This window comes from Halyomorpha halys, unplaced genomic scaffold (assembly GCF_000696795.3).
Source record: "Halyomorpha halys isolate HHAL.00 unplaced genomic scaffold, Hhal_1.1 Scaffold413.1, whole genome shotgun sequence".
Taxonomy (NCBI): domain Eukaryota; kingdom Metazoa; phylum Arthropoda; class Insecta; order Hemiptera; family Pentatomidae; genus Halyomorpha; species Halyomorpha halys.
In genome coordinates this window covers 984,880-1,011,079 of record NW_027104790.1, presented here as the reverse complement: position 1 = coordinate 1,011,079, position 26,200 = coordinate 984,880, and the positions used below count along the sequence as shown (strand labels likewise).

General features: G+C 29.8%; 3 protein-coding genes across 4 annotated transcripts; 1 reads left to right on the top strand and 2 right to left on the bottom strand.

The window, feature by feature from the left end:
* Positions 1 to 5,373: 5,373 nt before the first annotated feature.
* On the bottom strand, positions 5,374 to 15,133 carry DNApol-gamma35 (DNA polymerase subunit gamma-2, mitochondrial). The gene is made up of 6 exons (XM_014423275.2): positions 14,902 to 15,133; positions 12,113 to 12,336; positions 11,673 to 11,852; positions 7,044 to 7,221; positions 5,714 to 5,937; positions 5,374 to 5,584 (listed from the first exon to the last, which is right to left on the bottom strand). The coding sequence occupies exons 1-6, from the start codon at positions 15,131 to 15,133 to the stop codon at positions 5,525 to 5,527; spliced, it is 1,098 nt and encodes a 365-aa protein (XP_014278761.1). The 3' UTR covers positions 5,374 to 5,524.
* LOC106682429 (developmentally-regulated GTP-binding protein 2) lies at positions 10,121 to 26,199 on the top strand. Of its 2 annotated transcripts, none has more exons than XM_014423273.3 (7): positions 10,121 to 10,619; positions 16,331 to 16,488; positions 16,932 to 17,102; positions 18,900 to 19,043; positions 21,950 to 22,215; positions 24,927 to 25,128; positions 26,002 to 26,199. In XM_014423273.3, exons 1-7 carry the CDS (start codon positions 10,520 to 10,522, stop codon positions 26,086 to 26,088), a joined length of 1,128 nt encoding a protein of 375 aa, XP_014278759.1. In that variant the 5' UTR covers positions 10,121 to 10,519; the 3' UTR covers positions 26,089 to 26,199. The 2 variants fall into 2 exon arrangements, with proteins under 2 accessions (XP_014278759.1, XP_014278760.1); XM_014423274.3 differs by lacking the exon at positions 10,121 to 10,619 and adding an exon at positions 15,959 to 16,246.
* Positions 15,117 to 15,794, bottom strand: GatC (glutamyl-tRNA(Gln) amidotransferase subunit C, mitochondrial). Its single transcript, XM_014423278.3, has 2 exons — positions 15,383 to 15,794; positions 15,117 to 15,297 (listed from the first exon to the last, which is right to left on the bottom strand). The coding sequence occupies exons 1-2, from the start codon at positions 15,685 to 15,687 to the stop codon at positions 15,117 to 15,119; spliced, it is 486 nt and encodes a 161-aa protein (XP_014278764.1). The 5' UTR covers positions 15,688 to 15,794.
* Position 26,200: the final 1 nt, after the last annotated feature.

The following is a 26,200-nucleotide window of genomic DNA, read 5'->3' as shown; positions in this document are numbered from 1 at the left end:
ACGCTGTAACTTGTTTCTGCCTCTGTTACACCTTACCTCACTTTCTTATGACAGCACTGCTCCCAGCGCGTACTCACTAGCGTCTGTCGTGATCGTGAGCTGCTTTTGTAAATCAGGAAACGCTAGTACTGGTTCCTTCTGCTACTGATCTATACATTTTCTTATATTGTCTTCAATGGTCTGATCTTACCCCCTCCTGAGATATGGTGTGTCCTAGAAAATGTATTTGTTTTTGTCCCAGCAATGACTTCTCTCGAGATAGTTTTAGTCCTCATTCTTGCATCCTCTGAAAAACGCTTTTCAAGTGTTTTATATGGTCTATAACCAATTTACTAAACACCAGGAGGTCATCCAGGTAAATCTGGCGTACTGATTCATCTAAATCTCTCAAAAACTCGTCTGTTAACCTTTGAAATGTAATGTTCGCGTTCTTCAGATCAAACAGCATTCTCCTAAATTCTTAGTGTAAGTAAAAGCCATTTGTGTTGGTCCTCTGAGTGCATACGAATCTGGTGATACTCTGCTTTCAAGTCTAAGGTACTAAAGATTTTACCCCCTCCTAGTCTGTCAAGGATATCCTCAAACCTCAGTATCCGATACTTATCAGCGACGGTATTATCATTGACCTTACGTTAATCAATGACCACCCAAAATATCTACCATTCTCACCTGGCGTAGGCTTCTTCCACACCGCCCACTTGATCTATTATTGGTTGACATACTGTCTGCAATGAATCCTTGTCTTCTAAAGTTTTCTATTTCGTCTCTTATGTTCTTCCGGAGTGCCTGTGGGTATCTTCGTTCCCTAACATATGTCACTGTTTCCTGCTTTAGTGGAATCTCATGAACCGTCCTTTCTTTTGAACTCAATACCTCTCCTTCATTAAAGAAAATAACGTCAAATCCGTTGTAATGGCGTATAATTCTCCACCTGCGTTACTGCCCCTACTCGCGCCTTCCCGTCTCCTATTGTTTGTTGACATCTGCACTTCTTTCGTCCGATTTTAATATTCTATTTCCCATTACTATTCTTTTATTATCTTAGCCCCACTCTTATCTTAGCAGCCACTTCTCTAAAAGATCACAACCAATAATCACCTGATAATCCCTAAGCATCCTACTCACTACATGAATTGTTGAAATGCCCCCTTTAGCCCCTCACTTACCCAGTCCTATCCTCTATACATGCATGATCCGCCCAGAGTGATTAATTTACATTTGCAAACCTTTACTTGGAGTGTCCTCCCCTCGCCGCTAATTAGTATTTCTCTACAAGAAATGGTGTTTGAACTGCTCGTGTCCACCAGACAGCTAACTCCCCCGTTCACTCGGATAATAGAGAGACTGCCCTGCTTCCCTTTCACGTGATAGTTTGTCAATCATCCTCAGATCTCACGTGTCTTCCTTCCTCCTAGTCCTCGCCTCCACGTGCTTTTTCGGCTTCTTTGCTCACGACCATTCCTTTGTTCATCCACTTCGTATTCAGTTTCTGTTACTCCTGAAACTTCAGCCGACTCACTTGACGATCCGCTCAGTCTCTGCCGAAGGCTTTTCCTCTGAACTTGTTGGGCATAGAGCTCCATTGGTTCGCCTTCCTCCATATTCCTTCTTCTATACATGTAAGTAATTCTTCCTGAATTATTAAATCCCAGATTAATGAGGTCGTTAGACATTAGTGAACCCGACAGAACTAAATTTTAATGTGTTTCTTATGTTATTGTAATGTTCACTACTTTTATTAAATTTACTTATTATTTTCGAACTTGTTGATCTCTCCTTTTATCGTCTATTTTTCAATACACACACAGCACAAAGTATTATCATTATTTTCTAATTACTTCTTTGTCTAACTAACTTTTTATTTTGTTTCTTTATGCTTCTTTTTTTGATTTACATATTAAATTAGTTCAATATTTTCTTTCCAATTTTAAATTATTATTATTAAATTAAATTATTCATATTTCAAAGTTTCTTTACATTATATAACTTATATTTTTAATTTATTAATTATGTTATTTTACTCACATATTTAATTACTTATATATATATATACCTTTTATTTCCCATTTCTTTCATTACATTATTTTTATCTATATTCATTCTGTACAATTATTTACTTTAATCATTCTATATATCCTTTATTTACTGGTTGTTATCTTGTTTTTTTTTCTTAGCCCTAATGAAGACTATAAATTCTGTCCGAAACGTTGGCACTAGTAAATAAGTTTTTTAACTTATTTGTGTTATTCTCTGAACGCACCTCCAACTATTTTCTTCTCATAAATATTATCCACGGTCGACTATCTTCTCATCTATCAATGAACAATATTTCCATACAATACTTATTTCTGATTTTCGTTTTTTTATTTTTCTAGACATGAGAAAAATAACTAAAATAAGGTAGTGATTACAATGATAAATTATGATAAATTTAGCATTGAAAATTTTTACAAGGAAATGTAAAATTATTTTAATTTTAAAAATGTTGTATTCTCATTTAGGAATTCCACTTTAGTATTAGTGAAAAAATAAAAAATATCCGTATTAAAAAAAAATAATTAAAAAATAAAATATGTGTGGAAATCCATAGATCAAGCAGACAAACTTTGCGGCTTTCCGAGCATCAACGTCTAGAGAAGTGGGGGTAAGCTGCCACTTCCTCGGCCCTAGCAATTACAAATCTCGCGCTTTAATCCTAAATCGTATTTTTCTCTTTACGATCATCCTATGCTACCAAACATTAATCTGTTTGCGCAGACCTGTTTTATTTGATTGTGGTCAAGTGCCTATAAGCTCACTTTTTTTGATTTTCAAATAATAACAAAGATAATTTTTTTAAATCCCAAAATAATTACAACAAAAATTAATGAACCAATTTCAGTAACTTCTATGGGGTTCTAGATGGTAAATCGTTTTACAGATGGGAAATTTATTATTCCGTATTCAAATGAGAAGAAAAGTAAATTTGCCCCGAAAGTGCTGCCATCTCTTGAAAAAAAAAACTTACTAAAAATCGGTACATTTAGCCTTAATATCTACAACTCGGAACCAGACGAACATTAGTCACCAAAGACAAACTTTTCTGAAGAGCACCAAAACTCTAAAAAATGTTCTCTGTCTGGCTGCAGAGATAACACTTGAATTAGTAAAAAAAAAAGTATTGAAGTTATTAAAATTGTATAAACTTAACCCATTTACAAGTATTTCCTTTAGAATCAACGTCTTATTTAGTCAGGACTGGATACGTTTTTTTGGCTATACTTAGGAAATCGTTTTAGGACTTAAGGCTGGACTTGCGATAGTAGCTGTACTTGTCAAATTAATTTTAGGACTTACTGTTAATAAACAGTACACAGGAGACATGGACACTATATTTTTAAAAGTCAAAGAAATCTGAACAAAACGTGTATACATCCAATAGTGTCATGGTTTTAAAGGCTGGAAAAATCTACAGATTTCTACCAAAATTACTAATCTCGAACGGTTGAGTCATACTTATTCCTGCCCTTTTCATCATGTGAAATGTTTTCAAAAAAGAACCTGTAATCTTCAGGAAACCATTGCAATAAATTCATGAGGTATATGTATTTCTCGATACTTGTCTTTCTTTTGGTTAAACTGATTAGTGAGATTACCGCTGGCAAAACAATCTCTTCTCTATCCTCAAAATACAGTTGCTGTAAAACAACAGTTATACCCAGTCCAACGTAAGTCTAGCTGTGGACCTGCGTGTGAATGTATTGTTAAAGCTTGGGAGTCGCAACGAAACAAGTGGATTTACGTTTGTCTGGCTCAAAGGTTAGGACTTACCTTCTTACAACCCATAGAAAACACAAAACGCAATTTTTCAACGGTTTTAAGTTTTTAACGCTTAATGTAGAATCAAATTCTAAATATAATGATGTAATAACCTAAAAATCATAATGAGGTGTAGATAGTTGACCGTAGATTACAGGTCGAAACGTCGGCATAAAATAAATAAATATGGTTTTGTTTATTTATGTTGTTCTTTGCTGACCGCACCCCCCCCCTCCCCCCGACAAACTTCTTCAAGTAAAAATCATAATATTTGGTCAGTATAGTTCCTCTAGTTCCAAGGTAGGGAGATATGCTCAAAATACAAAAACTTCATTCTGTACTTTTTTTTTCTTTTTTTGCCTCCCCACCATCCTCCTCTAGTTGGTATTATTAGTGGGTGTCTCAAAAGGTCATTCAAATTTCTTGGAAGTATCCTCTATTTAGGTAGTCATTGAAAGGAACTCTATATAGCAGATTCCTCAAGATTATCTAGGGCAGTACTGCTCGACCTTTTTTGGCAGAGGAACCCTAGTGGCAGAAGTAAGGAAATGGTGGAACCCCTACATCATCATTTGATACAAGTCAGGTGATTTATCTTTTCAGGTAAAGTAAAGAAATGTTAGGATTTCTACACAATACCTGTCTAAAATGTGAAAAAAATATGAGATGGAAAGGTTCAAAACTGTGTTGACTTGATGGGAATAACCCATTACTAAATTATTTCGTGTAAGCCCTGGAAGAGATTCGTGGAACCACTGATATTGGGCATCAAGTCTCAGATCTCGACAAGTTTTTTTCGTTAATTCACTGCACAACATAGATCCCAAATGTCTCATGGTGGTACAAGTCTGGGCGAGGCAGGTTAATGGAAACATTCCCGACAAATACTTTTTTAGTTAATCGATGGGTTATCTAAGAGGGTATGTTACTTCTGCAAATTGCTTGCTTCCTCTTCAAATATATTTTCTGGGTTCTTAATCATGAATATTTTCGGTATTCGTACTCGTAATAGGTAAATTTCATTGCTAATATTTCTTACGATTTTCCAGGTTTTATTGAAAATCAGACTAAAACAGTTCTACTCGGGGGCATGTCAAGTGAAAGGTTATTAGGAATCCTCAAGAAGAAAGCCATTTTTTTATTTGGGTGATAGCTTTATTCCCAAAAAAAAAAAAAAAATATTGACTCTAGAGTTGTCGTTTTTAAGCTAAAAAATTTCTAGGTTCTTAAATTGAAGTGAAAATTATAGCGTCCCATTACAAACAGAAACAAGAAAAAAAATTGGGCTTCAACCACTTCCAAACATTTACCAACATCTCATAAACACAATCAATCCATGAATTGACCCAATTATTGTTATGTACAAATGATATAAAACGCTGCGCAGACAGATCATGTGCCATCGAACAAGTGATGAACAGGAGCCATGTCTGGTGAATACAGCGGGTGGGATAGGACTTCCCAATTAAGTGTTTCCAAATTGATTTTAACCAGCATTATAATGGAGGAAAATAATTTTGTCATGCCCAGAGACCAGTTTTTCTTGACTTGAAAGGGAACAGAAAATAAGATCAATTCTAAAACCAAAATATAATTTAACACAATAATCAAATCACTAATTTTCTAACAAATTACAAAATTAAATTTTCTATTTTTGTCAACTATCAATGTAAAAAATTATTGTTTAAGATAATGAAAATGTTAAAAACAAGAGTTGGATAGACAACTAATAATTCTTCATCAGTAATTCACCATACTCGGCCATCTTTCCCATGTGCACTTGTTCCTGAAATCAAAACAAGATTGCAATTATTTGAAGAGATCAAAAATAATTTAATTTTCATTCCACATAAACAAAAAAATTCAATGAGTCCTCCGAAATTAATAATATATAAATAATAAAACATATACTAACTTGAAGAGTTGTATCCCTAGAATATAGGCCAAATATTCCATTGTTAAGAGTCTCTTTAGTAACTATAGCAGTATAGGGAATCCCCAATGAATCAGATCTCAAGAGCTGAATATAAAGTTTTTTGGTAAAATCACTACTTGCTGGAAGTAGGCACTGTAATCCAGCTTTTCTTAATTCTAGACACATCAGCTCAGCAATTTCATGCAGAGTTTTACTCTCTTCAGCTAAAATATAGGTAACATATTTAAGTATAAATTTTTTAAAAAAGCATAAAAATATATTATTTAGTATTTAGTGCGTGTTCGTGTGAAACGAAAAAGATATATATGTAACGATAATTACGTTCTTTATTCTTCTATAGAACAATATTTACACTTCATATATTACAAAACATTTATAATTTTCAGATAACAACACACGTTCTTTTTTAATTAATTCATTGTAATTGATCATATGGTGAGAGGTTTCAAATGGGTTTGCCACTAAAACAAATGTAAAATATGTAACTTTAAATGAATTATAATTAAAAATATATTTAAAAGAAATATACTACAGATATAGAAATGTTAATAATAATTTCGACAGTGGCAAACCCATTTCAAATACTCTCTTTGCAAACGTCAACTATTGCCACTGAAGACGTTAATCATGCCACCACAAGTATTTCATTTTGACAAAAAAATACAGCCCAATACTTTTCAAATAAATAGTTTTAAAAAATATCTATTAGAAATAAAAAAAAAATTGATAAAACCAGAAACAGTGAAATACTAAATATGGTATACATAAGCAAACTGAGTTTAAATCATACAGGCAATGCTTGCCCTTGTGTAGGAGCCCCATGGCCAAAATGAATGCCTCTGACCATTAGTAAGTTTAGGGATACAATAATTATAGTTCTGATTTCTTGTTAGCCAATAAATTGCTAACAAATCAGATTAAGATGTAGTAATACTAACTAAAACCTTTTGGTGATTCTTTATTTTATTTATTTATTTGATCATTCTTTATATACTTAATTAAAAATTGTGCAATATTATTTTTGCAATTATTGTTTTTGAAGTGAAGTACAGTAAAGTAGTTTTAATTAGTTTTCTCTTTAGATTTTGACAGGGTAGATTAAAGCATCACTAATAAATTATTTATTTCATTAAATTACTATCTAGTAATGAGTCATACTTGTCTCTTATGCTAATAGAAGGTATACATACCTCATTTACTCTAAGTATTATTCCCACTGACCCGCACGTTTATGAGGCTAAAGAAACAAATAATGATAAAAAGCTTAGTGTGCACCTACTTTATCTTTAAATTCAGACATAAAAATTACCTGAAGCATCATCGCAAGCAAAAGAAAATTTGAATGGAGCCATTTTCCGATGGAATTTCAATATTATCTTGTTCTTTTTTGTTGTAAATGCATCACACAAATATGAAAATGCAGCATAGTCTAAATTAATTTTACATTCTACAATATGTGGAAGACATCTTTTCTTACCAGCTCGAACCTGACAATGAAAAAAAAACAATTTAATAGAGTAACAGTAAGAAGGAAGAATAAGACATCAGAACATATATATGTAAATATTTTGTGGATCTTGAGGACCGATTAATTAGACAACTATATTGAGGTGACGTTTTCCAACTTGTTTGCATAATCATGCCCTACATTGTAAAAAAATTCTTTAGAACAAAGAATTTCTTGAACTAATTATTAAAAAGCTAATAAGCATATATATATAAAAGAGAGTATGTTTTTATTTATATTTATATTTTCTCATCTATAGTAAGTCCTACAGAAGAGGCATATATATATATATATATATTGTAATATGCTCTTTTTTAGTAAATAGTATATTTTGATGTATAAAGGGTTTTTAATATGTTTTATTTTATGTATCATTTTAATATTGTTCATTTGTTTTGTTTATCCAAAAAGCAAACTAACCAATTATCATTGTCCATAATAAACTCGTCATTCAAAACAATACCAAGATGGCGGTACGTATTCTTCAGTCAACAAGTCCATTGAATCAAGGCCATGTTGAGGAGATTCAAATATCATAAAAATTATTTTAACTCTTCCCATCATAATTGAAAATACAGTAAATTTAAGAAAAAATAGAAGTCAAGAAATAGTGCTTGAGAATAATGTTCAGAAAGTAAATCAATTGCAAAAATCCCTAACTGTTGTGCGACAATCGATGTTTGCATGAAACATGAGGCAGGTTTCGGTTTTGGACGGGCATTCGTTGTTGGGGCGCGCAAGAGAAATGATGTTTGCAGGATGAGGAGGTCCTCATCAATTTCTGTCCAGAAGGAAGCCATTTTGGACGCTAGGACATAACAGAAAAAAGAAGATATCAAGAATCATCAAAAGAAGATTGTGAACTTGGTTAGTTTTGCTATACATAAAAATAGATATTAATTAAATTAAGTGTTAATAGTAAAAGTATCTGTTTCTGATTGCCTAGCAACTCGCCCTGAGATTAAGTCTTTTTATATAATAAAATTCAATTATCTATTTAGTATTAAAGTTCTTAATTTGAACCCAAGTTATCTTTTATATTTGAAAAAAGTTTTATAAAACGAGTAAAGATTGTTTTTATTTTTTTTTATTTTAAATTATTACAATATATGTATATTGTAACATTCAAAAATTATTTAAAATACATTTTTTTAAATAATTTTAACTAATTTCATATCTAAAAGATAGCTTGATGGGATTGAAAATGACAATGATGGGAATTTAAAATAAATTTTTTAAAATATTTGAATCTTCTCGACATTGCCGCGATTCAACGGACATTTTGCAGGACACATGACATCTTGGCTTTGAATGATATCTTTTTGTGACTACATATTTTACTGAACAAAATTAGTTAGCTTGCTTTTAAGTTGAATACTACAAATAAACATATTGAAATGAAACATAACATAAAACATACCAAAAATCATTTATATATAAAAAATAATTATTTACTCATCATAGAGGATATTACAATATATATATGTAATTTATACCATGTAAAAAGGATATTATATGTTGCATTAGACATTAGATATTTGTGATTAGAAAGTTTAATAGAAGATAATATGTAGAAAATTATTTACAAAAGAAAAGAAGTAACATAAAACAAAAGAATAAGAGGTGATAGAAAATAAAAATAAAATAGTAATAATAAAAAATACAACTGAGTACAAAGAATAAAATTAGAAAAAAAATAGAAAAAGATAAAAAATAACATAACAGATGCTTGTTTAAATATCTAAAAGATGCTTTTTTAAGCACTTATCTAATTAATAGACATTTTTCTATCTTTCAGTCCGTTCCAAATTTTTAACATTTTTTATCTTAAAAATTTTATCTCAGAAAACATTATATTCTGTTTTAATTAACAATAATGAATAATAAATATGTATAAAATACTAATAATATGTATAAGAAATGAATAAAAAGAACAGTAAGATTAAAAAGAACAAAAAGTGAACAAACTTAAAACTTTTTGAAACAAAAAGAATTTTATTTGGTTCTAGTAAACTAAAAGAAAAGAAAAGTAACAAAAGAAATACATTTTAAAAAAAGATAAAACATAATTATATAGAGCAACTTTGAGTATAAAAACAGCTATATACAAAATAATTGAAGGTTGTCACCTCACACATTAACATAGTAGGCCTATGCTGTTGGTGAATTCTTTAAATTGTTTCTTGTACAATATTTGTTCAGGTAAATGCCATTTGTTCCTCTGCATTAGAGATGATATGTTGTTCAGCAAACTATATCTTTTTTTGTCATATATGTAGGAAAGTTTGTGGAGTTCGTACATCACATTTAAATACTTCTGTATTTTGTAAGAGAAAACTCTTTAAGTACTGGTTAGACGATCCATGTTCTGTAAGGAATTTAGTCAGTTTTTAGTGAGTGCTTTTGGACATGTTGTAGTTTTGTGGTGTTGTTCAGAATGTATTTGTGTCGTCCTTTAGCTCACTGTTGCCATTGTCTGGTATGGTCCTCCATCAAGTCAGTTAGTAAAATGTTTTTAATATAACTAACTGGGACTAAGCTATATTCGAATGGAAGTTGATTATTTATTATAAGCTGCTGTCTTTGCCAGTGAGTCTGCTCTTTGATTACATACAATACAATTGTATTAATTTACACAAAGCAATAGTTTTTTTTTGTTGTTCGTTAGGGCTTTGGGTGTGAAAGCCAATGGTCATCAACACCTATGTTTTCTATTTTATTTTCCTAGATTAATAGAGTTTTTATGCTCAAGCTCATTGGTTTGATGAAGTTATTTCGAATTTGTAACATAACTGGGTCTTTTGTTGTTTTTGATGGTATATTGTAATATGCTCTTTTTTAGTAAATAGTATATTTTGATGTATGTTGATGTAGGTTTTAATATGTTTTATTTTATGTATCATTTTAATATTCATTGCTTTGTTTATCCAAAAAGCAAACTAACCAAGTTTCATTGTTTATAATAACTTCGTGACACGATAAACAAGATGGCCGTATGTTATCAATGTCACATTGAGTAGATTCAAATATCATAAAAACTATTTTTAACTCTTCCCATCATAATTGAAAATACAGTAAATTAAAGGAAAATTAGAAATCAAGGAATAGTGCAAATGAATAATATTCAGAAAATAAATCATTTGGAAAAATCCCTAACTGTTGGGGGACAATGATGTAGACATGTAACCTCAAGGCAGGTTACCATGTGCTGAGAATAAGCCCACTTGGTTCTGGGGCTTCAAGGAGAGAGGAGGTAGCTTCACCAATTTCTGTCCAGCATGAAGGAAGAAGCCATTTTGTTAGGAGCACAAAGGAACAGCATTTTCGGATGCAAGAACAAAGAACATCAAGGATATCAACAGGAAGAAAGTGAGCTTGGTTAGTTTTGGTTATAACTAAATTTAATATACAATTGTAACAGAGATATTAATTTAATTAAATTATTGTAAATGGCTGTTCTGATTGTCTAGTAACCATACGCCCTGAGATTAAGAGTCTCTCTCTTTCTTTTTATATAATAAAATTAAGAGTCTTTTTATATTATAAAAGTTTAAATATAATTCTATTATCCCTTTGATATTAGTGTTTTTAAATTTGAACCCAAGTTCTCTCTTATATTTGAGAAAAGTTATAAAACTAGCAAAGATTTTTTTTATTTAATTTTTAATTTTTTAAAAATTATTACAATATATTACTATTTTGTTATCTTTATAAAATAGGTTTTGTGTTGTTTGTTAATCTTAAAATATAGTCTGTAGCTTTAAGTATTGCCAGTTTTTTTATTTGATTATTCGAGCAGTTCCAATTGAGTAAAGGTACAGGCCATGTTGTCTTCTTGTTTGCTTCGGTCTGTGTGTGTGTGCACGTGCATGTCAGATAACTTAATAAAAAGGAAAATATGTTGCAAGTCTTCCATACACCAATATTTTTAATGAGTATTAGATATTTCTACTATACAGTTATTCAATACCACCACTTAAGATGTGACAACATACAATTCAATTTCATCAAAATTAATTTATAAATTTTGTTGTGTATATTATTATATTCATACAGGATCAATACCTTAAGCTTTAATATAACTTGGGCTATAGTAAAGTATTATAAATTTACAAGTGGGTATGCATAATCAAGTTTCATTGTGAACTTTTAACACATAAAATGACTGCAACATGAAATTTTTGTCAATTTGTACATCGTAAACAACAATCCCACAAATCGTTAATGGTAAAAATATCAAATTATAATGCAATAGACTTAACATAACTAAACAGTAATAGTAAATATTAGTGGTATTGAGAAATTAGTAGAAAAGTCAAATAAATTAGAAGTGATAGTTACAATAAGTTAATGTAAAAAAAAAAAAAATCAGTAACAGGAAGATTTATGATTTTAAGAAGTGTAAAAATTATTTAAATAACAGAAACTTACAGAAAAAATGTTTACATCATCCAATGAAACATTTTGAAATGGTAAACCACCATGGTAGTGGACAGTTTCCAAACAATGAAAACCCCAAGAGAATTCGGCACCAATTTTAGCAATTAATCCTATGTTATCATTACATTTTTCCACTTCTTCAAATTTGAATCTGCCAGGATCTAATGAAAACTAAAAGAACAAGGTGTCAGTGATGAGGGTGATTAAGAAGGAAAATGATATATCTTTGGATAATCATTTCTTAACTTATTTGAATAAATTTTTATAAACAAAGTTTTGTTAATACTTTAATTATCCTTATACAAGTTATAATTTTACTTAAAACTCTAAACAAACCAGCAACAATACTCAAAGAAGTCATAGTCAACAAAAATACACTCCTTTAAAAATAAAAATTATAAAAAAATTTGAACATTAAGAAATACAATTACTTTCCTCCACCATCTCTTTCTTTGTTGTTGGTATCGATAAAAAAATTGTTCTGATTCCTTAGGTGGTAAGATAGCAAAATACCGCATCAACTGATGTTTTTGAGGATAAATTCCATTACTATCTAAACTGTCACTTGCAACAGAATAGTTACCGATATCCACCAATCCAAAAGGACACTCAGAATTAAGGTAGTTCTTTGCAATCTTGAAGGGTTCCCTTATATCTAAAATATTAAAACTAAATATGAGAAAACTCTTAAATTTGTCGTAGGACAAAAAACAAATGGAAACAAATACAGGAGAAACCCCATTAACTGGCCAAATGGAGCTCAGGTTGGTTTCTGTTTTGGCCAGTTAATCCAAGTTATAGGTACTTCAAATGGAAATATTAATAGAAATGTACTTTAACACTATTTAATAACATAGGCAATATGAATGAACAGATTATATTATATATTTATAAATATAGAAAAAGACAAGTATGAAAAATGCACAAATTAACAATACCAGAAAAGTATTTTTTGAGTCTGTTTCAATATTTATGGAAATTTTCAATGGAAAATCTCTTTTTTATTCATGAATAGGACAGCTTTATGCTTTCTTTCATCACTTTGTTTTTACTATAGACCAGGGTTTTCGTACTTTCACATGGAAAGTTTTGGGGAAACTCAGACAATTTGTTCATTTTTATTTTTTTGGGTGCTGATGACTTTGAAGTTTGTGAACTTCAATTTTCTCCGAAATTATAAAAAATTGTACTCTATCTTTTTCTCATATCATGAAAACCTTATATTTTTTTTTTTAGCAACATCAACCAACAAAATAAATATATTTTTTCTTAAAACTTGGAAGCAATTTATTTTTTCTATGTATCAATTTATAGTGAATTAAAGAAGAGATAATTACCAGCAATTTTAATTCTAATGAATTTTTTTGTTCAACTGCTCCACATTGCAGTGACGGCATGTCAAAATTATGAGATGGAATCTATTTCAGCCAAATGGGAACCAGAAAGAATTGTCAAAATTTTAGAATAGTTCTGAATATTACTTTTTTATATTTTTAGGCATGCTGATTACAAATTTTTCTAATTTTTCTCCTGGAACCTCTTTCTGGTCACCATTAGATTGGACTGCATTCTGTCAGAGTTTCGAATAACAATCATTTCAAAATGAAACAGCTAAACATAAATAATATAATATACCAATAAAATCAAAGTTGTTGGTAATTTTTTCTTCTTTTATTCAGTTTATATTGATGGTGGCAATCAGACTCCAGAGATCAAAAATCTATGATACACTATCTCTTTTAAGGAAAGAGGTAATACATTCTAAAACATAATTAATAAATGGAATATGGTCCGGGTGCGATCAAACAAACTCAAATAGATTAAACAAACTATTTGAGTTTTTTTTATCGCACCCGGACCATATTCCATTTATTAATAATACACACGGTCAATCACCATTCTTCCAGTTCTAAAATATAAAATGATTAAAGGTTTGTACCCAAATTTTTCAAAGAAATTAGTTACTGTTTAAAATCACTAATCTTTTTGGTAAACAAAGTAATAGATCTCATTTAAGTTTCCATATGAAGAGCAGCATCCGGCATAAAAAGAAAAAAATTGTGATCATTCCTCCAAAATAAGGTACTGAGAATCGTGGTAGACTACCCTTGGTTTATAAAACACAGCCAATTACATTGAGAACTACTAGTGGAATCAATAGATGATTCCATCAAAAATTATTCGCAAAATTCAAAAGTTTGTTCAAGATTAATTTTCTTCCAAATTAAGAGGAAAACCACTTTATACAGGCTGAGTGTGTCCCAAGAGGGTCTCCTAACCTTAGGTCGATACATGGCTTATTTAATAGATAAATAATCATCTGCCAAAGTAGGACTGGAATCTAGCCGTAGGAGCTAGGAGCACAGTGCCTTAATCAATGAGCTACCTCACGCTCCTCATACTAAATAAAGTAAGGAATACATTTTTTACTCTATAATTTTTTTTTTTATTTTATATAGATCATTGTCTATATGTAAAATAGAAGATGGTCAGGATTTCAGTCAAGAAAAGCACAAAATAATTTTTAACTATTCAATTAAAAATTAATTTATGGAGTTTTATGAAAAATTTGTTCAAAAATAATAGTAGGTACGTACTTAATACCTTATTTTTTAAAAGCCCATAGTAAAATTATTATTAATTTTCTTTAAAATTTAAAACAGTTATTAACTCAAACCTTTCAACATATTAAAATTGAAACTCTAATAAAATATTCCTCCTTCTGATATTGAAATGAATACCTTTAAAATTTGTCTGAAAAAAAGTAAGGGTGATTTTTTTAAATTTATTTTTACTAGCCTTCCGATACTTATTTTTTTATGACAGCCTATAAATTTATTGTAGATTGAGAATATTGTTTATAACTTCTAACATCTCCTAGTAGTTCATATGGGCTTAATTTTGTGTTGCATAATTCCAGGAAGCCACAGGGAAAATCAGAAGGTTCCCTTGCTTCAAATTCAAATTGGGCTTAGAAAATTATGCTTTTTTTGGGAATCACCCATATAAGTTATATTAAAGTACAAACACAATACAAGTAAAAGAAAACTAAGTTGCTAGGTATCTGAAGATTATCATTCATTAGGTTTAGGTAAAACCTTTACATATCAGAATTATAGTACAGCACGTAAGTGGGCTATAAATCTGTAAATAAAATGTTTTGAATTATGTATACCAGGTGCATGAAAAGTAGAAATATAACAATATAAAATGATCTAACCAGTTAATAAATTGGGATGGTTTCCCATAGATTTGAACGTAAACACATTATTTTCTCTATGAGTCACATTAGAGTAGATCCATTCCTTTCTAATATTTTCAGATAATAGTTGTCCAGCAGGTCCAAACATAAAAGATTCACAAATGCCATTATTTTCAATAATTTTAAAGAAACCATAATCATCAGCATGCTTGATTATTTTCTTCAACACATCGTTAGTTACTTTGTTCATTTTTCACTTTCTTATCATTTAACTCAAGATTATATTGGTTGGGTTCTAAGGGAACATTGCCGCGAGGAGCTACAAAATAGTCTTCTTCAACAATTTTAGCATTAAGTAATATATCATTCTTGCAATTACCATCTACAACTTCATCATTTCTTAAGGAAAGGGCTCTATGAACAAAGAAGGTTTTATTTAAGTTCAGCACAAACAAAAATAAGAATAGAGAAATTTTCAAATAAATTATTAAAAAATTACCTATCTTCTAGAAGAGTTGTTAAAGGTTCTACACCTTCAGTGTTACATAAAAACAATTGATCCGCAAATCTAACAGCTTCTTCTACAATTTGAATACCTTTTTCATCACCAAAATCTACCAATGAAATTCTTTCAAGGTGCTCTATAGTTTCTTTGTCAATCTTAGTTGGAGGAGGTAACTTTGAAAGATCTATGGCACCAAAGGGTTTTTTTGGAACTTTAGAGCAAAAACTTCTTTGAATTAAACAATTAATTGAAAACTGGTACAAACATTTTTTAAGAGGTAAAACAGTTAAAGAAAGCATCACAAACAAATTGATTATACGATAGTACTAAAAGGCGACTTATTATTCAAACGAAGACATAAATGATAAAATTTAACTACAAAATTTCATTACTTCTCCCATTATTTTGAAATTTAAACTGAAACGATCACAGAAGAATATCAAATGCAAGAATCGATACCAGCGAGTAGAGATATGAGATACAAATATTTACCCAACTAAGTAACACATGTTAAAAAAATTGAAAGAAAATAGCTCAATGTACTGTATCAAATTTTAATTTATAAGTTGAAATTAATTATACATATAAAATATTCACGATGTTAGTAACAAATATAAATAGCGCTTTTGGCGTCTATAAAGGGACTATAAGTCTCCAGAGAAGAGAGGTTACATGCTTCTTTCTGTACTGTCAAAGCATGTAAGATTGAGGGAAGATAGGCAAATGCAGGTTAGGAGGACCGTTCTGGATAATATATTTTTCTTAAATATTTAAAATAAGTATAGCCTGCGGAAATGGGAATCCTTGATAAAATATCGGAGATAGAAAAAGAGATTGCTCGTACTCAAAAAAATAAAGGTATTTTAAGTTAGCTTCTATTGTGATCCACTTTGTGTCCATTCTAAATGTACTTAATATTCACTATTTTTTTTTTTTTATTAGCGACTGAGTACCATCTAGGAGTGTTAAAAGCTAAATTAGCCAAGTACAGAGCCCAGTTACTTGAACCATCTAAAAAAGGGGAAAAAGGAGAAGGATTCGATGTTCTTAAATCAGGAGATGCTCGAGTTGCTTTAATAGGTTTTCCTTCTGTTGGCAAGGTATTAATATTAACTTTTCACTGAGGTATTTGATTTCAGTTTTAAATTTATTAAGTTTTAGTACATTATTATTTTTGATGACTGGTTTGTAATAAAATGCTCTTTTAGCTTTATAGGTCTACTTTTATTAGTGATAAACCAATGCTCAGTACTTAGTCCATATAATTCCTGTTTTTTATTCTAATTTTAAATTGTAATTTGGTCTATACTAAATTAATCCTACAAATAGTGAAGCATGAAATTAGTGTGTTTAATTTAACATTTTTTCAATAATCTATCTTTATTTGGTCCATTCTTGTTGATGAAAAATATATTTAGAATGACCAACAGGTCATATTGCATATTGTTCTGATTTAATAATATTCGGTATCTTTGTTATTTGTGGGTGTTAATTTTTTCAAAATGATTTCAAAGTTTTGTTTATAATTTCACTTGTTTTTTAGTCCACCCTATTGAGTACATTAACATCAACACATAGTGAAGCTGCTTCTTATGAGTTTACTACGTTGACATGTATACCTGGAGTTGTAGAATACAAAGGTGCCAACATTCAGTTATTGGACCTTCCTGGAATTATTGAAGGTGCATCGCAAGGAAAAGGTCGAGGTCGGCAGGTATGTTTACTCACTGTATTGTAATTTATAATATTCTTAAAGCCATTAATGAACATCAAACTTTTTAATAATTCTAGATAATGCTGTGTTAAACTAGAAGTCTAAAGGTCTTGACTTGAAAGTTTTTAGAATCAAAATATTGTAGGTAGTGATATTTTGGCTGTGTTATTGAATTAGAAGTTGTTAGTTTATAATTAGTGTGTAAAAATGTCCCTGGTCTGTTATGCTCATAAGAATTAAGATTTTGATTTTACAATTTACTTTATAATTGGCCTAACACTTTAATGGTCACAATGTTTTGAAATGGGTGCATGGGAAAAACTCAGTCTATTAAATTTTCAATTCATTCTAATTTAGTTTATTATCATATTGGTTTTCTAATTTTGCTGATGTTTGTCATCCTGCTGCCAAATTTATGAATCATAGAATTCCTGATTTTTTTTTGTTATTTACTCCTTTAATAGCAATGAATCGACAGTGGAGTGAATTACACTTTGTCAAAGTACTGATTTTTTTTTTGTTGTTTATAACATTCATTTCTTTTTTTTTTCTTTTCAGAAAACAAACAATTAATGGCAGATGAAAAGTAACTTGTTAAATTATGATGATCTATTGATTGTTGATAATCATATATTTTTCAATTATTATCAAAACTTATGTTTGATAAAAATCATGGTATAAATTAAAGTGCTCTTTCTAAACTTTTTAGTTATAAATATTATATTATTATTTCCTGAAAAATTGACTCAATTGGTGACAAGGAAGGAAATTCGACTATTGTTGAAATATCCTTGGGTCAGTTTAGAATAATCATTTACCATTTCAAGGAATTTGATGGAGCTGCTCTTGATCCTTTCTTCGAACAAAAATTTCTTGTATCGCTTGTACTTTCTTCATACTTTATGATATTCTGTTTTTCTTTACAGCTCAACCTAATTAGGTAATTTTTTTTAGAACTATGGGCATATTCCTTTATTTCATCTTTCCTTAATCAATTAAGAGGACCTATCAATGAATGTGTTATGACATTCATCAAGCAATGAGCCATTGACTGGTAAATCATCAAAATTTTCTGTTACTCTTGAAAGAATGGCTAGTTTTTCCCCAAAAAAAAGTTAATTAAACTTGTTTGTTTGGGTAAACTTTATATTAGTCTAAAGTGCAGAAATATTCAATATCCTTGAAGTTTTTTTTGTATATCTTCGATTTTTGGGATTGGATGACGTGAATCAACTGGGGGTTAATTATGTTTATACAGTCAATGTACATTTGAACATTTCTGCCCAATTTAGGTATAACAACTAGTGATGAGTCCCGATCGCTCTAGTTGATTTTGTAATAATCCCGCTTTTCTCTAGATCATTTAACAATTGTTAGTTGATATTGAAGAGCAAATGGAACTGGTTTTAGTATTAGAAATATTAGATTGGTACATGTGATATTTGGTATATAAGCCACATACTATATTAGAAGTGCTTACAATCTTTGGTTACAAAACATCTTAATAAAGTTTTAGTATTTATTTAGCAGTTATAATATGATTATGATATGGTAGTAGGTATAATAGACTGTCATGGTCAATAATTGATTATTGGGTGATGATCATAAATTTTTTGATACATATTGTAAACTTATGTTTACTAGAAATAGTGTTATAAAATAAAGTTCTAATTAAACTTTCTCAAGTTATAATTATTACTGTGAATAATGTTATTTCAGTAGTGTGAGAATAGTTCTTCTTTACCTAAGGATGTGGCAGTTATAATTGTGGCTTCATTTGTATTTGATTGTTTCCAGGTAATAGCAGTTGCTAGAACTGCGGATGTTGTCCTAATGATGTTAGATGCAACAAAACAAGATGTGCAGAAATTATTACTAGAAAAAGAGCTCGAATCTGTTGGAATTAGGTTAAATAAACAGAAACCCAACATTTATTTTAAGGTAACTTCTAATAATTAGTTCTCATATTATTTATCTTCAAATTGAGGTAATGAGTTTAAAAACTGGTTTAATTCATTTCCAAAAAACTTAAAGGAATGAAACTTTTCTTTTATTGATACTAGAACAAAAATATTAGGTATGTATCTAAGGGTTCTGTCTATGTTACCAAGGACTCAAGAAAAAAACTGAGTAAGCAAAACAAAAATTTATATTATTTGATAATTATTCAACATAGATTTAATGGTTATTTTATACCAATCAATTTGTTTTTCCATGCAACATAAGAACAAAACATGATTGCTGATTAAATGAATTTTAATGTATATAAAATTATAAAAACAAATTTTTGGACTTGATTTTCGGAACATATTTTTTCTGCTGATGTTCGTTCCATGTTCACAAAAATAATACCAATGTCACATAAAAATAATACATGTCAATGTATTTTAGATTTTATTCTATTACTATTCAGAAACATTAATTTCAAATAAAGAAAAGTTCTCTTATGTTATATTTTATATCTCTGGTTCTAATTTGCTAGAAGCAGACCTACAGAGTAGGTCCATCTTGTTCCTAAGTTTCGCATATATTGGTGGAGCCGTGTTTGGTTTATTGCAATTTTTTAAAACAAATTGAAGCCCAGTTAACTGAAATTTTTTTGCAAAAAAAATTATTTCTGGAAATTTGTATTTTAGATTTTTTTTTTTTTAGATGTGCGAAAAGCGTATATTAACTTTATATTTCGCTAAAAAATATTTTATCCCATTTTGCTAGCTCAGTTGGTCAAAGTTATTTTAATTCTGGTCTTATCATCGCATTGTGGAGCAATATTATACCAATTGATTTATTTTCTGGTGTAATCTAACAACCAAACATTGTTATTTTAAATCATAAAAATCCAAACTCGCTTTCTGTAACCAAAACTAATTCTTTTAGGTAATAGAAAGTCTAATTTGTTTTCATCATCCTCAAAAATTCTTAAATAAGAATTATCAGAAATTTAAGTGTGGAGCACCAGAAAGCAAATCAATCGGTATGCCTGCCCACCCAACAAAAAATGTGATAAAACATATTTTTAAGAAGAAATTAAGTTGATATTCATATTTTGCATCTAAAAAAAAAATAAACAAATAAAAAAAGTAAAAAAAAAAATACTTGAGTACAAATTTTCATAGTGATAAAAAAATTAAATTGGTTGGCTAAAAATTTGAACTGAGTTTTACATGACTCAACCTGTCTATACGAAATTTAAAATTGGTTTAAGAACATTTAAACTGTACAAAATGGTTTTAAAAAAAAAAAGCTGACCTTTGGAAACAGATTAGAAGCTGAGGTATAAAATAACACGTTTGAGAAGTTTTTCTTCATTTTAAACTACTTTTTTCTCTTATAATGGAATAAAATCTAAAAAAATATTAACATGGATTGGAAATTCAGCTTTCCAACAGTTGAACAAGGAACATTAGCAGAATAAAAATTTGTTTTCAATGTTTGTCAAGTTCAAACTTTTTTAATTTTGAAGTATGTAAAAATTCATATTTAAGCTTGATTATTCTTAAAGAAAATGGTTTTGGTATGTTTTATAGAAGGTGTGTTATGTTTTTGTAATTTTGTATACATTAAAATTCATTTAATAGGATCAACAATGTTTTATTCTTATTTTGAATGAAAAACAAGCTAATTTGTGTATAATACCATTAAGTACACGAAGAGGTTGAATACAATAATATAAAAATTTCAAAAATTATATATATTATAATTTTTCTTGGCTACTATAGCGCATTGACTGGAAAGAACTCTTGGACACGTTTCAAATATTTGTTCAAAAATGTTTTATTGAAGTTAATGAACTCTGTTGAATTGAAGTTAGTGAGGTCCGTAAACTTTCCTTGTAAATGTTCATATAATAATATAAAAGTAAAAACATTCTGAATTAAGTCCCAATAATAATGAGAGTGAGATTGTTGTTTTTATTGACTTATTTTCTCAAGGTTATATAAATATGTAATCAGTGTGAGAATGTTTAATATGCATATATAGCTATTTCCTGGAACCTATTTGTCTGTTAAAGATAAATTATACACTTAGGTATAATTTTTTGTGATAAGTCGCCTTCAAGATATAATAAAATTAAAGATAAGATGGTTTGGTTGCTGGTCAAAGAGGTGCTGAAAATAGCATTAAAAAAATACTTGTTATTAAATAAATATTCAACATAAATTATACTAACTGAAACTTTTTTTTTATATTTTGAATACTTTTTGAACCATTTTAACCTTCAACCAATAATCTTCCAATGTGACTTAAATTACTCATTTTATTTCCCTTTCTTTTATCAGCCCTATATTATACCTCTTTTTTATATAAACTTATTGTCTGTAAAATTGATATAGAATATTGTTGGAAACTTTCAAACCATTTAAATATGATGCAAATAGTAACCGTAACCTACTTACATAGTTTATTTTATTACATTTTTAGCCATTTCAAAATAATTTAATTTTTTTATTTTTATGAAATCATTTCTTTATTTATTTTTGAAAATAAATGAAACCAAATGCCTCTTATAAGGAGTATTTGGTCAAGTGTTAACATATTCATATCTAAACATTATTCAGCTTATTTCAAAACTTAAATTTATTAGATTCCGGCCAACTAGGTGTTACATTTCAATATTTTCGATAAAAAATTTACTTATCTACAGGAGATATCCATAATAATTTTTCAAAAATTGATATATTTACTTCTGATAAACTGTTCTTTGTGCATTGTGTTGTTAATTTACTTAAATTAAATCATTGGTCTAATAGCCCAAACCTATCAAAGTGAAATAAATAGTATTTAATCTTCATATCTTCAGACTTAGAATGAAAACACTTTTCTTACTAATTAAATGAATTTTATAGGTTAAAAAAGGTGGAGGCATTGCATTCAATTCAACTTGTCCGCTTACCAGAGTTGATGAAAAGCTTGTTCAGATGATACTTCATGAATACAAAATATTCAATGCTGAAGTGTTGTTCAGAGAAGACTGCACTGCAGATGAACTGATTGATGTTATATCAGCTAACAGAGTATATCTTCCCTGCCTTTATGTTTATAACAAAATTGATCAAATTTCAATGGAAGAAGTTGATAGGATAGCTAGGCAGCCACACAGTGTTGTTGTCAGGTAAACAATTTATGTTCTTCACTGACCACACCTACATCCATTTTCTTTTCTTTTACATAAATCCACAGTCAGCTATAAACCCATTGTTATCAATCATTAATATAAATTACTTTCTTAATGCAGGTGGCATCGCTCACTACTCTACTATCAATTTTTCCCTTATGTAATTCAAATATGGGAGCACAGATGTAAAGCACTGTAATATTAACTGCAAGAACCCAAGTTAGAATCTGGCTGTAGCAGATAATTTTTATTCTGTCACTATGGCCATGAGTCAACCCTAATTTTTTTTCTTTAACTGTGACCATGAGTCAACCGTAATTTTTATTCTGTTACTATGGCCATGATTCAACCTCAAAGGTTCTGGAGCCCTCCTGGGGTCCACCCAGCCTCATTTAGTGGATTTCATTGATTGGAGAAGGCATAGGGTGGTGAGTGACCACTGTGTCTGACATGGTTTACGGTCTGCCAGGTTGGGGGTTGGGTGTAGAGTAGATAACCCAATGCCGCAAAAAAAACACCTTATCAAGAAACTGAAATGAGTCTCGGGATATTGGACTATCTTAACATGCTAATGACTCTAGCTTTGTATAACAGACTCTATATCGGATCTTGATATAATGATCTATATTCTGCTAAATTGGATATCTTGGTATTACAAGAATATAATAGTCGACCACCAAATTTGGTTTCAGGAGAGGTAAGAGCACGGTAGACCAGATCTTCATCCTAAAACAGATACTCAAAAAATGATGGGAAATAGATCAAGATGCCTTATTTGTATATTTTAATTATTTTAAGTAGCCTTTGTTCTGTTGAAAGAAACTGTCTTTGGAAGATCATAACTAAGCTGGAGATCCCCAGGAAATTGGTAAAACTGACAAAAGCAACAAACAAATGATCATAATGCAGAGTCCTGATATAAGGAGAAGTATCTGCAGCCCTTGAAGTTAGAACAGGTCTAAAACATAGGGAGATGTACTCGAGTCAATACTTTGCAAGTAAACCAGAAAAAACTGATTAGAAGAACATCACGCAAAAATGGTGGAGAGCGCCAAGAGAGGTAAGTCAAAAAATCCACTCTAACATCATGTTCTGGGTGGATAGCAAATTTTTCCCAAAAGAAGACAGTTGTAAACACCTCAGCTCCACAATAACCTCAATAAATGATCAACAGACTGAGATAGACCAGAGTATAACAAGGAAAAGCAGAGCCTTTTCTCTGTCAAAAATACTAAAATCTTAAAAAATCTGAAGCTATGAGTGTATGGTAAAGCCAGCTATGAACAGCTGTCAGACCTGGGCTCTAGCAGGTACCCAGATAGCAGAATCAAGAGATTTGAAAGGAACCTGTGATCAGTCAATATCTCGTAATGTGAAAGCAAGGAGGTTAAGATGCGTGGGACATGTGACTCAAATCTATCAGGACTCCTCTACACAACAATGAATGCCTTTATACTTGGAAAGAGAACATGTGAAAAGCCAAAAACCAGATGTTTAGACAGAATCAACCTATGATGCTTAAGAGCTGCATGCAGCTAACTGGAAAGCAATAGCCCAAGACAGGCAGGTGTGAAGAAGGCTGGTTCAGGAGGTCAGAGATCTATTAAGTCTGTAGAGCCAACCCGAAAAAAAAAAAAAATTCAAGTGTAAAAAACTATACATTATACTTCTATAAAGCTTGGAAATTGATCTTGAAAGAACTGTTTGTAACCAAACCATGTAGAAAGACTCAGCTAGAGGGCATATTAAGTAAACATAACTTAATCCCCTTCCTTATATGACTGGTCCCTCGTAAGGATTTGGACCTAGAACATTCTTAATTAGGGGAGGCTAAGTTAAATGGTGAAGAATAGAACATTATGTTTGAAGAAATAATCTGTAATAATTAATTATTACTATTAAAGTCCAGACATTTTTGTTATAAGTTTATTTTTAAAATAAATAGAAAGTCAAATCTGACTAACATTTATATGTTTGTTGTGATTATTGGACATTCGTTTCTTGCAATCGACTGATTTATTTTAAGGAGACTTAATATAATAATCAATCCAGGACCAGGAACTAACTGGACAATTGCAACTGTTATGAATGTATTTTAATACTTATGCATTTAGTTTTTACATAAGGGTATAGTACAATTAAAGCAATAGTAGTGTGCTTTACTATTTTAGCTATTTAAATCATGTTAAGTGTTTAGCTCTGGTTTACAAATATTTAATAGATATATGTAACAAGAGTAGCTTCTATTTATGGCAGATATAATAATAAGTAATAATTGCATTTGGATTACCTGTTTTAAAAAATTTATTCTCGGAACCTACTATCATTTTTATTTTTTCATCTATACATTGACAAAATATGTTAATTTCCAAATTAAATTTTGGATGTTAACATTATGTTTTTTAGTATGGACTCTTTTCTTTATTTATAGTCATTTAATCACCTAAGTGTAAATTAAATTCTATAAAATAAATGCCTAAATACCCACCTCCTCTCTAACATCGATAAGATGCATACACCTTGTATTATCCATTCTTCTATCATTAATTTGTCAGGCAGATCCATTTTTCCTTATGACCTATGACCCTATGTTTTATTATCGTTTTTTGTCTGTCTTAATTATTCCAAGATTCCCTGCCCTGTGGAAGTTAATTATATGAAGTATTATTTTAAGACTGTCTACTCACTATTATATTTTTACTTTTCAGTTGTAACATGAAACTAAATCTAGATTACTTACTAGATAGGTTATGGGAATATTTAGCTCTTATTAGAGTTTACACAAAGAAACCAGGTCAGCCCCCTGATTTTGATGATGGTCTTATTTTGAGGAAAGGAGTGACTGTAGAGCATGTATGTCATGCTATCCACCGATCATTAGCTGAAACCTTTAAATATGCTCTCGTTTGGGTAAGATAATTTATAACTTTTTAATAATACTTGTGATTTTTTCTGAGTAATTAAATACAAATATTTCAGTTGTAAGCTTTATTTAAACCAAATAATGTCTTTATCGTTATTATTATACTTTTCTAATTAAACAAATTAATCACACAAGGATAGTTAGATGTTTTCAGCAATAAGATAACAAACATCTGTTTTTAAACTGAACTGCTGCCTGTGGCTCAGTGCCAGAGGTGCCTATTATACCATTAACGTCATAAAAATGTTATGACTTTCTCTAGGATGTGTCAGTGCTTCAAAAGTCAAGTGATGGTTTTTCATAATGAGTTTATTTAAAAATATTTAAAAAATACCAGTACCAGATACTTCTGATGGTATAAAAAATACTCATGACATGATTTAGATTAAAAACACTTGAATTGATTAAACTCAATTTTTTTTGCTTACATATGTGAATTTACTCTAAAATTCACAATCCAACTATAAAATCTGTAATGAATTCTAATCGTTATTGATAACAAGAAATAGTTAAAATTTTGAGAAATATATTTCAATTGTTTATTTATTGATGTAAAGATATATTATCTTTATGAACTCTTTATAGAGTATTATTATGGAGTCGTAATATTTAAAAAGCATGAGAGTTGAATTATTTTATAGGGTATGTGTATGAAGTACACCTGCAGTAGAAATGTAAATGAAAATATTTGAGGGATAGTTCCTTTTGGTACAACTTTAAGCCATATCAAAAGGAGCTTAGTCAATCATATTTCTGTTGCTTATTGTAGCTTCAATTACCAGGGTCTATTTCCAGAGTTTTCTACTTTTTTATGTAACATATAAAACTGTATTTACTTAAAATAAACAATTTTGTTTCAGGGCACAAGCACTAAGTATTCTCCACAGCGTGTTGGTCTTCAGCATATTATGCATGATGAAGATGTTATTCAAGTTATTAAGAAATAACTATTTATTAAAATACATTATTTTATATGAGGGATTAAAAAAAATTGAAAAAAAAGAAGCTCATTTTATATTAAATCCTTTTTATTTTAAATACAATCTATTTTAATTTAAT

Excerpts from the sequence above, each read along its gene's own strand:
- DNApol-gamma35 (XM_014423275.2), bottom strand. The coding sequence starts at position 15,133 with ATGAACAAAGTAACTAACGATGTGTTGAAGAAAATAATCAAGCATGCT. Across the intron at positions 12,337-14,901 it reads CCATCCCAATTTATTAACTG|ATATAAGGGAACCCTTCAAG; the intron begins GTTAGATCATTT and ends TTAATATTTTAG. Across the intron at positions 7,222-11,672 it reads ATGATGTAAACATTTTTTCT|GTTCGAGCTGGTAAGAAAAG; the intron begins GTAAGTTTCTGT and ends TTTCATTGTCAG.
- LOC106682429 (XM_014423273.3), top strand. The coding sequence starts at position 10,520 with ATGAAGGAAGAAGCCATTTTGTTAGGAGCACAAAGGAACAGCATTTTC. Across the intron at positions 19,044-21,949 it reads AACCCAACATTTATTTTAAG|GTTAAAAAAGGTGGAGGCAT; the intron begins GTAACTTCTAAT and ends TGAATTTTATAG. Across the intron at positions 25,129-26,001 it reads TTAAATATGCTCTCGTTTGG|GGCACAAGCACTAAGTATTC; the intron begins GTAAGATAATTT and ends ATTTTGTTTCAG.
- GatC (XM_014423278.3), bottom strand. The coding sequence starts at position 15,687 with ATGCTTTCTTTAACTGTTTTACCTCTTAAAAAATGTTTGTACCAGTTT. Across the intron at positions 15,298-15,382 it reads ACAACTCTTCTAGAAGATAG|AGCCCTTTCCTTAAGAAATG; the intron begins GTAATTTTTTAA and ends CTTTGTTCATAG.